The sequence below is a fragment of the Ursus maritimus genome (genome assembly GCF_017311325.1).
Source record: "Ursus maritimus isolate PB19 chromosome X unlocalized genomic scaffold, ASM1731132v1 scaffold_X1, whole genome shotgun sequence".
NCBI lineage: Eukaryota > Metazoa > Chordata > Mammalia > Carnivora > Ursidae > Ursus > Ursus maritimus.
In genome coordinates, this window is record NW_024423319.1 from 1513485 (window position 1) to 1523248 (window position 9764).

Sequence of the window (9764 nt, forward strand, 5' to 3'; positions counted from 1 at the left end):
AGTGGGTGAAGCGTCTGCCTTCGACTCAGGTCATGATCTCAGGGTCCTGGAATCAAGCCCCACGTTGGGCTCCCTGCTCAGTGGGGAGTCTGCTTGGGATTCTCTCTCCCTCTGCCCCTCCCCCACTCTCTCGCTCATGCACACACTCTCTCTCAAATAAATAAATCTTAAAAAAATAAAAAAGTAAACAAGTAAAAGAAAAGAAGGAAGGGAGGGAGGGAGGGATGAAGGCAAGAAAAGAGGGAGGGAGGGAGACAGAAGTTGGTCATACCTGCTAAATGAATTTGGCTAGCCATCTACAACGTCAACACTAACAGGAAGGCGCTGATCGAGCTCCAGGCCTTCATGCATTCACTGCTGCCTTTGCTAGCTCTACTGGCAATGACCTTTCCACCTTGACCCACAGTGGGATCTCCTGACAGTCCCAGCATCTCCTGCTGCTCCCTCTGGTGGGAACCCCCCCCCCACACACACACATACTGCTGGGGAGGGCAGTGCCTTCTCGTCATTTGACAGATGAGCACAGATGGTCAGCGTGCATTCAGGCCTGGGAGGCAGCTGAGCTGGAGCTCATGGCCAAGGCTGTCCTTCAAGGATGGAAACACACCCTACCACAGACATTACAATAGGAGCCATTGCAATAGGTGGGGGTCACAAGGAGGCTATGGCCACATGGCTGGATCCTGGGACCTCCACTTCCATTTGAACCCTTTTTACACTACCGCCCCCCTTCCCCACCATACACAACCCAGAAAGGCAGCTCTTGGTCTTTACTTCTCCCAGGCTTAGGGGAAACAAAGGTTTGTACAGCACCTGCTGTTCTCTGGTGAAGATCAAACTAAATTAGAGAACTTTTCTCCTTGTGTTGAAGGTTCTGGAAAACCACTAGAATCAGCTCCATTCTTGCCACCAAGGCAAGCTGAATCTCCACCTGGTCATGCCAATAGAATCAAGATGATCTGATGTATTCTAGAATTAGAACATAAAGCATTCTCTAAGAGACTTTTAGCTGGCTAACTATTCACTGTTTTATATTGATTGTGACAATTTTCCATATATTAATTTTCACAATAGTCATGATCTTAAGGCTTTTGTTACTCTCTGAGCAATGTTTCAAAGCATTTGAATATCACCAGGTAAAACCCAAAGGATCTTTAACATTCTTGAAAAGTTAAGTTTTTAAAACTTCTTAAATTTATTTTTTTAAGATTTTATTTATTTAAGAGAGAGAGAAAGCATGAGCGGGGGGAGGGGCAGAGGGAGAGGGAGAAGCAGACTTCCTGCTGAGCAGGGAGCCCAATGTGGGGCTCGATTCCAGGACCAGGAATCATGACCTGAGCTGAAGGGAGACGCTTAACCGACTGAGCCACCCAGGTGCCTGTGAAGTTTTGGGACTTTTTAACAAGATTTATTTATTTATTTGAGAGAGCGCATGAGCAGGGGAGGAGGGGCAGAGGGAGAGGGAGAGAGAGAATCTCAAGCAGACTCCCGTTGAGTATGGAGCGCAATTAAGGGCTCAATCCCACAACCCTGAGCATGAGCTGAGCCAAAATCAAGTCCATGAGCCACCCAGTCTTGCTGAAAAGTTAAGTTTTGTATCAAACTAAAGTATTAAGAACATTCTGATCTTAAAGAAAATGTTAATAGCTCAGTGAACAATCTTCTTGGACATGGATGCTGAGAAATGTATTCATGTTGATATCTTTCCTTATAACTTTCAATCCTCCTGGGACTGCAAGTTACACAATGTACTGCTTAGAAGCCATTCCCATCCTTAAAAGAGAAACCGTCTTCTTTTAAGATTTTATTTATTTATTTGAAAGAGAGAATGAGAGAGAGAACACACAAGCAGGGAGAAGGGCAGAGGGAAAGAGAGAAGCAGGCTCCCCACTGAGCAGGGAGGCCAACTTGGGGCTTGATCCCAGGACCCGGGATCATGACCTGAGCCAAAGGCAGGCACTTTTCTGACTGAGCCACCCAGGCGTCCCGAGAGAAACCGTCTTCTTACTCTTGACCTGGAATCAGTGGCTTCCTAGCCCTTCTCACCCTGACTGCAGTTCCAGAAAAATTCCTCCTCTTATTTACCTATGCACACCCTTCCCAGAAAGACTCTGCTGGAGGTTGAAGATTTCCCCCAACAGCCCCTCTAAGGACTCAGAACCCTCACTGGGCCACACTGTCCAGGTCATTGCTCTGAGAACCAAAATCTAGCTGTGGGTATGTCTGTGATAATGAATTGCTGCACTAGAGGTCCTTGGCAAGTCTCCTATCTCTCTAGGCCCCCAATTCCTCCTCTATGTGATGGGTGGTAGCACAGAGTACCTCTTAGCTCCCATGGTCAAGGGCGTGTCTGGTTTCTGGTGTCCTGGAACAAGTCTGCACTGCAGCAGGGCTGGGCTTGGGCTATAGGTGCCCATAGGGTGGGCGCAGGGGACCATCACAGTTCAGCCTCCTGGTGCCATCCGTGGTGGGACCCCCATAGTGGGGCAGTGGGTGGGACATAAAAGGCAGAGTGCCGAGGCAGGTGCTGAAGGAGGGGGTGTTCCTTGGGGAGAAGGCAAACCTAGAATTCCTTGACCTCATAAGGAAACAGCTTAGATCCCTACGGGGAGGGGTGGCATGGGGGAGGACTGAGCCTCTGGGACAGGGGCCAGCATTGCAGAAGAAGGCTTGGAGAGGTGCTGGGGAATCTGATCTTGCCAAAACTCAAAATTCCATGAGACAGCCTCTGAGCGCCCAGAGCCCAAATGCCATCTCCTTCCCTGCTCTGAAAGATAAGCAGCCTGCCCTGCTCAGGGCTGTCCCCCTTTTACTGCATGCACTTGTCTGGAGACTCACACATCTCCCATTTCAGGAGACAGAGCAGGCTTCGCCTGTAGTCTAAAACCCGGCCAGCGGCAACTCTTCTGAGGGTCTTTGTGTGTGGTTCCATCAAGGCCATGTCTCACCACTCCCTGTGTGGCTACCTCTTCTCCACCCCGTGACCCACAGAGAACTGGTCTGTGACCCTCACCAGCTGGACCAACCAGTCTAGGTTGGACCAGAGACCTCCTCTCTTCTGTTAACAGGTGTCATCTGATATCAGAGATAGCACCTCCTCTGTCTATGCTCCCAGTTCTGGGCCTGCCCAGGGAGGGCCGCTTGGGTTGGACCCACACTCCGTGAGTTGGCTTCATTTAGAATATCATTGTCACCTCCTTTCCAATCTCCCCAGGAACAGCTCTTTGCTGACCAAGGCCCTCACCAATTCCTGACAGTCTAGGCTCTTCAGCATGCCTTGGCAGCCTTCCATGGTTCACACACATCAGTACCCTGGTACCTATCCTTCGGGGCCCCCTCTGCACTGCCACTGGTGCTGAAGCCCACCTAGACCCAAGTACTCAGAGCCTGCCAAGCCTTACTGGAACTCCTGAGCAGGCCCTCTGAGTCTGGAAGGTTCCCCTTCTCCCCTGCCCGGCTGCCTCCTGGGGCCATCGGGAGAGGCATTCCAACAGGAGAGGAAACCCCCAGCGCCCCAGGTGGATGGCAGGGTGGGTCAGGCGTACACTCGTTGTCTGCATGCCTCACTCGGCCTTCTGCCAGTGCCCATTGGCACGCCCAGTCCCTTGCAAGGCTGCTTGCTCCTGGAGTGCTGGTGGCCTCCTGGCCCAGTGCCCCATTTCCTCCCGGGTGGAGTGGGGAGGGAGGGAGGCGGTGGGGACCGGCGGGACGGCGGGCGCAGGTGCGCAGGCCAGGGCCGCGTAGAGCGGGAAGGCGGGCCTGGCACCGGGGGTCTGAGGCGGCTGCTTCCCTGGCATGGGGCAGGCGCGCAAAGCGCTCGCAGCAGCGCCTGGCCTGGGACCCGCGCTCTCTAAGGGCCCGCTCTTGGGATCGGGTCGCTTCCCGCTGTGCTGCGGCAGGGGCGGCCGGCCAGAGTGCGGCCGGAGAACCCCCGGCGCAGGAGTCCGGGGTAGGGAGGGGGTAGAGGGTGGGGGCTGCGGGGGCTGCAGAGACGGGTCGGCGGCCACGTGACTCAGGGAGCGCGAGCCACGCCCAGCACGTCAGTCCTGCGCCGCTTTCCTGTCCTGGCCGGTTTCTGCCGGTTCGAGTTGCGTAGGCCCACCCCCCCCACCTCCTCCCTTCCGACCGGCACACGCCAGTCGGTAACGCCTCGGTCGCTGACCCCGCCCCGCTCCCGCGTCCCGGCGAGCCCACGCTCGTACTCCTCCCACGCAGGCCCAGCGCCTCCCTCAAGCCCCGCCCAAACGCGCCAGCAGGTGACTTCTCTCGGCTCGCCAACTGCCCGCTCCCTTCCCGGGGCGCGCAGCCCCGCCCGCTGCAGCGGCTAGTCGGGTCTGCGCAGTTTTGGCTTCCGCGCTCGCCCCGCCCCTCTTTTGCCTCTAGCCTGTCCCGCCCATTTGTGACGTCTGGGCCTCGTCGGGCCCGCCCCGCCTGCTCCCAAGACCGGACGGATCTACAGCGGCAGCTACTCGCGGCCTGGCCCCGCCCCGCACAGCGCGCGCCGTCCGCAGCGCCCGCGGCCGTGACGCGAGCGTGACGCAGGAGTGACGCAAGTGCTGCCGTTCCCGAGACGCTCGCGCTGCCTCCGCCGTGCTCTGAGGCAGCGGTAGCTCGGCCCGTGTCGCCAGGCCCGGGCCACCCCCAGGTCCCCGCCGCCCGCCACTCGCGCCCGCCGCTCGCCGCCCGCCATGGACGACTACGCAGTCCTGTCGGACGCTGAGCTGGCCGCCGTGCTGCGACAGTACAACATCCCGCACGGGCCTGTTGTGGGTACGCTGTGGCGAGCGGGCCCCCTCCCCGCGCTATCCCCGGGTTTCCGGCCCGCGTCCCTAACCGCCTCGCGTCCCGTGTCTGGCCAGGTTCCACTCGCAAGCTCTACGAAAAGAAAATCTTCGAATACGAGACCCAGAGGCGGAGGCTCTCGCCCCCGAACTCGTCCGCATCTTCTTTCTCCTATCGGTTCTCGGGTGAGGCCCCCGCCCCAGAGCTCCACCTGGCCTCCTATGGGGACAGGGTTTGGGCAATGGGGAGGATAGGGATCCGGAGGGTGTGGCAGGGGCGCTGGCTGGGAGGGGCACGGGGAAAAGGGAGGGGAGCCATGGGGGCAAATGCTCCTGGCCCCTCCCCCATTCAGACTTAGATTCAGCATCCGTGGATTCGGATATGTACGATCTGCCCAAGAAAGAGGACGCTTTACTTTACCAGAGCAAGGGTAAGGCTGAGCTGGGGTGGGGTGGGCACCCTGCCACCTTTATTCCACTCCCTCAGGGACCCTGGTGTCAGGGAGAACCTGAGATCTCAATCCCCATCATCCTCAGCAGCCCTAGAGGGGAGAAACCGTGCCACAGGCCCATAAATGGGATTCACATTAGGGCCATTGGGCCAGGTGGGGGGACACTGCTGTCCTCTTTGCTATCGCTGTCTCCCTTTCTCAAGGCTATAGTGATGACTACTATGAGGAGAGTTACTTGACCACCAGGACTTATGGGGAACCTGAGCCTGTGGGCACCTCCAAGGGATTCCGTCAGCCCTCAACTTCACTGGCAGATACAGACACCTTTCACCACCAGGTGAGCTGGCTGTTGAGCAGTTGGGTACAACCCTTGGGGGTCATAGCTGGGTTTGGACAAAACAAGGGGGCCACTGGGTGCAAATGGTAGGTCCTGTGCCTCCAGAGAGGTAAGATGAGCAGACACCTTCCTAGTCAGGGCCGTCTTCTGGGGGTCTGTCGGAACTGTTAAGATTAGAATACGTGGCACATGCCTTGCACCCTGGTCTGGGATCTAGGTTTGAGCTCTTTCTCAGAACCCTGGTGCACAAAGTAAGGTGCAAGCAGCCAGGACAGTGCTTGAGTAAGTGACAAAACCCTACAGACATAAGGCTGGGAACTCAGAGAGTTTTGGAGGGAACAGGGTCTTGCCTTTAAGCAATGGTCAGAATAAGCCAGCTGGGGAAATTTGAACTGAGGGACAGGACAGGCCACACTGACCCTGCCGGCCAGTCCCCTCTCCCGGACTCTTATCTACAGGTGCGCGATGACAGCTTTTTCTCTTCTGAAGAGGAAAGCAAGGATAGGTGAGTAGCAGGAAGGGCCAGGCACTGGGGCTGATTCTGGCTCATCAGGCCCTCCTGGCTCATCTCTCCTCTTTGCCTTAGGGAACGCCCTGCCTATGGCCGGGACAGCGCCTACCAGAACATCGTGCACTACCGCCCTGTTTCCAACGTCTCCAGAAGCTCTCTGGGCATGTCCTATTATCCCACATCCTCTTCCACCTCTCCCATATCCTCATCTTCAGCTTCCCCCACTTCGTGGCTCACCCGTCGTGCTATCCGGCCAGAAAAGCAGGCCCCCGGGGCTGGTCTGGGCCAGGACCGCCAGGTCCCACTCTGGGGCCAGCTGCTCCTGTTCCTGGTCTTTGCTGCCTTCCTGCTCTTTGTTTACTACTCCATGCAGGCTGAGGATGGCAATCCCTTCTGGACGGAGCCCTGAGGGTCTGGCTTCATGGCCAGCTGTTCTCAGAAGTCCTGGCTGACTGCCTTAGTAGTGTTTGCTGGGGGAGGGGGTGGGGGCTTTTCTGTGTGTTCTAGCTTGGGAGTGCTGGGCTTGGCCCAGGTCAGTGCTTGCTCCCCCTGCCTTGTTCTGCCAGGGAGGCAGCAAGCCCAGGCCCTCCGTGGCATGGTGGGCCCGGGCAGGCCTTCCTCTGAGTCTCCTGGTCCTGCTTGCCTCTGACCCATAGGGCCTAGGAGGGCGAGACCCTTCTCCTGGAGAGAACATGGTTGTTGTCATTGCATGCCTCCTGTCTGTTGTCACCTCTCTGGGGGGATTAACCAAGGCCACCCTGACTTTGTTTTCATGGACACACAATAAAAAGACCATTTATTTTTAATGTGTGGGCTCTTTCTGCTGGCTAGGGATCAGGCTCCCCTGGCTGGGGGCCTCCAGGCCTTGGGTCTCCAGGTTCAACATCTGGCTTTGTTGCTTCTCTCTTTTTGCGTTGGGGTTGGGGTTGGGGTAGAGATCACATGCTACCCGTGGACATGTTTGTGCTTTACTTGTAGGGTTCACTTCCTGACTCGTTACCCAAAGTGCTGTAACTAGGCAAAGAACTGTGCCTCCATGGGATGTGGAGAGCCCACTTGGAAATGCAGGCGAGGGTGCATGCACAATGCTGGCTACAGATGTTTTAACGGAGAAGAGCTGACAACCTGCCGCAGTGTCCAAGGGCAGGGGAATGGGAAGGAAATGAGGCGTGTGTTTGGCGGGGTTTCTCCCGGAAAGCTGCTTGTTTAATGGCATGGAAGAAGGCTCGTAGTACTCTGAAATGCCCCATCACTTGGTCTAATCCAGTCCCTCGCTTGGCTGTATTGTTGCTTACCTCCAGGTTTTCTGTCGGGGAGGGGGGTATTTCATAACCTGAAAAATTTACATATATATATTTTAAAGCAAGTGCTAAGGATACCCAGGGTAGTATGCCATGTGAGGCCACACATACTGGTTCTGTCCTGCTAGCAGAGGGTGGAAAAGCACAGAGGCGCTGGACCCCACTCCAAGCATGCAGGTGGGAAGCAGAGGCTCCACGAAGACTTGCCTGATGGATGGGGTCCTGGCATCACTTCCTTGCCTCTGACCAGCTCCTTGTTCAGGTGCTAGGACTTGGCCAGACCCAGTCTCACTTGGCACAGCACCCATGGGCTTCTGTTTATGGCTACATGGTGAGCTTGGGTCAGGGATGGAGCTGGGACCCTACCTACCCCTGGCTCCTGGCTGTTTCTTTTTCCTGCATGCTAGTCTTTCTCCCACATTTGTGTGTGTGTGTGTTTTCCTAAAAGTAACACATGCATTTAGAATATACAGGGAAAAATGAAAGAAATGAATTGCTTCTGACTTTCTCAGCACCCCCACAGCTTCAGCCTCCCTTGCTTGCTGCTCCCACCTGGCTCATCCCCCAGGGTCCAGCCACCTTTGGTATGGACTTCCCCAGGCTCCCTGCCTCTGCCCCTCACCGTGCCAGCGCAAGGGCAGAGACCTGGATGTTCCGTAGTGTGTGGACACAACATGGTGCCTCCTTATCAATGACAAAAGGGCACGATGGTCAGATCAATGAGCTGGTCTCAGGTCACCAGTGCACCAGGACCTCAGAGAGGGACAGTGATGCAGCTTCTTTCACCAACTGATCCCAAACCAAGTGTGTTGAGAGGAGGGACTGACCCTGTCTGGGAGTGCAGCTGACCCACAAGCACTCAGTACCTGGGCAGGCCATGGGTCCGGGCAGAAAGGCAAGTGGAGCCTAGTGGACCCAACATGGGGCCTGGGAAAGTGGCAAGGTTGACATGGTGACACTCTGGAGTAGCTGGGGCAGAGCAAAGGGGCAGCATGAGAGGAAGGGGAGCTGAGCTTGGGGCACCCCAAAGAAGGGAGAGAGAGGGCACAGCTTCTGGATGGAATGGCCCTCTACAGGCCTCTGTCTGTTGCAGGAAAGGGAGGAAATAGTCCCACCCATTTATTCCCCAAGGACAACCATCTCCATTCATCTCCATGTGCCCCAATCCAAAGGTTGCCGATTGCTCCAGGGGGCTCTGATGGAGCCCCAGGCTTCAAGGTCTCCACTTAGTGCTCTCTAGGACTCTGGGACTACCTCTCTGAAAGCTTGGATGGGCCTCCTTCCCCAAAGCCCTAAACTCTAGGTTTAGAGTTCTGGAGTCATCCCACCAGGGCAGCTTGGGCTCCAGGACTCCCACTCCCAAGGGCTCAGGCCATCCTCCTTCCCCACCAAGGGCTCCTGAGGTGCCCAGGGGCAGAGGAGGGGGGCAGTAGCTGCCCTTGGTCCAGTGGACGGTGGCTCTGCTGGTGCCAGGGTGTCAGCCCCACTGGGGCAGAAGCCCCGGCAGCCCAAGGTAGGGCACCGGGTGTGCAGTGTCGGGCTGCTAGAGTGGGCAGAGCAGCATCCCGGAACAGGGAGGCAGAGAGGAGTGCCCTACAAACATGGCAAGGGGTAGAGTCTGACAGCTGTGCTCCTGACCCTGGCTCTCCAGCTGGGGCTCCTGACAGTCCCAGGGGAAGAGGAGATCCACACACGGCAGACCCAGGAGCCAGCAGCCGCAGCTAGAGAGGATGGCTCGGGACCGCTTGGTCCTAGCACACAGTAGGCACCCTGCAAAGACTCCAGCTCAAGGGGTGCATGGTCAGTGGCTCCATGAGGATAAAATACCCAAGGCCTTAAGGATAGGAAAGTGGCATTGGGTCCACACTGTTCTTGAACCTGGGTCTGGCCTGCTACCCTAGGCTCCCAGTGGCCAGTTCCGGGAGACACTGTCCCACTCAAGGCAGGCAGGACACAGGTGAATAAAGTCAGGCCCCGCCACTTCTACCGGGCATGCTGGCCAGGGCCCCCACGGAAGCACAGCTTCAGAGCTCAGCTGAGCTAACCAGGAGTCCCTGTCCCGCCCTGGACACCACATCGTGCCCAGGCAGCTGTGACACACGTGGGGCAGCAAGGGCAGAAGATGCCAGCCTGGGGGAGAACAAGCCCTTGGGGACAGCGCTGGGCAGAGGCTACAGGCCAGGCCAGGCCTGAGCCTGAGGCCCGCACGGGCAGGCGGCAGGAGGGAGCAAGACTGGGGCGCCATCCCTGCAAAGGGCCCCAGGGAAGGACAGGCAGATGGCACCAGGAAAAGGAGCACCAGGACTCCATCCTGCTAGGGGAAAACGGGCCTGGGACCTGGCCCCACTGAGAGAATCCCTGGAGGACTCCGCCACCCCCCGC

The 9764-nt window shown here is 57.0% G+C and overlaps 1 protein-coding gene across 2 annotated transcripts; it reads left to right on the forward strand.

The window, feature by feature from the left end:
- The first annotated feature begins 4531 nt into the window (after positions 1–4531).
- Positions 4532–6887, forward strand: EMD (emerin). 2 transcript variants are annotated; one of them, XM_040626834.1, is made up of 6 exons: positions 4532–4770; positions 4860–4967; positions 5135–5212; positions 5437–5570; positions 6002–6075; positions 6157–6887. In XM_040626834.1, exons 1-6 carry the CDS (start codon positions 4689–4691, stop codon positions 6488–6490), a joined length of 810 nt encoding a protein of 269 aa, XP_040482768.1. In that variant the 5' UTR covers positions 4532–4688; the 3' UTR covers positions 6491–6887. The 2 variants fall into 2 exon arrangements, with proteins under 2 accessions (XP_040482768.1, XP_040482772.1); XM_040626838.1 differs by having other exon boundaries at positions 4537–4770; positions 6029–6075.
- The last annotated feature ends 2877 nt before the right edge of the window (positions 6888–9764 follow it).

Excerpts from the sequence above, each read along its gene's own strand:
- EMD (XM_040626834.1), top strand. The coding sequence starts at position 4,689 with ATGGACGACTACGCAGTCCTGTCGGACGCTGAGCTGGCCGCCGTGCTG. Across the intron at positions 4,968-5,134 it reads TTTCTCCTATCGGTTCTCGG|ACTTAGATTCAGCATCCGTG; the intron begins GTGAGGCCCCCG and ends TCCCCCATTCAG. Across the intron at positions 6,076-6,156 it reads GAAGAGGAAAGCAAGGATAG|GGAACGCCCTGCCTATGGCC; the intron begins GTGAGTAGCAGG and ends TCTTTGCCTTAG.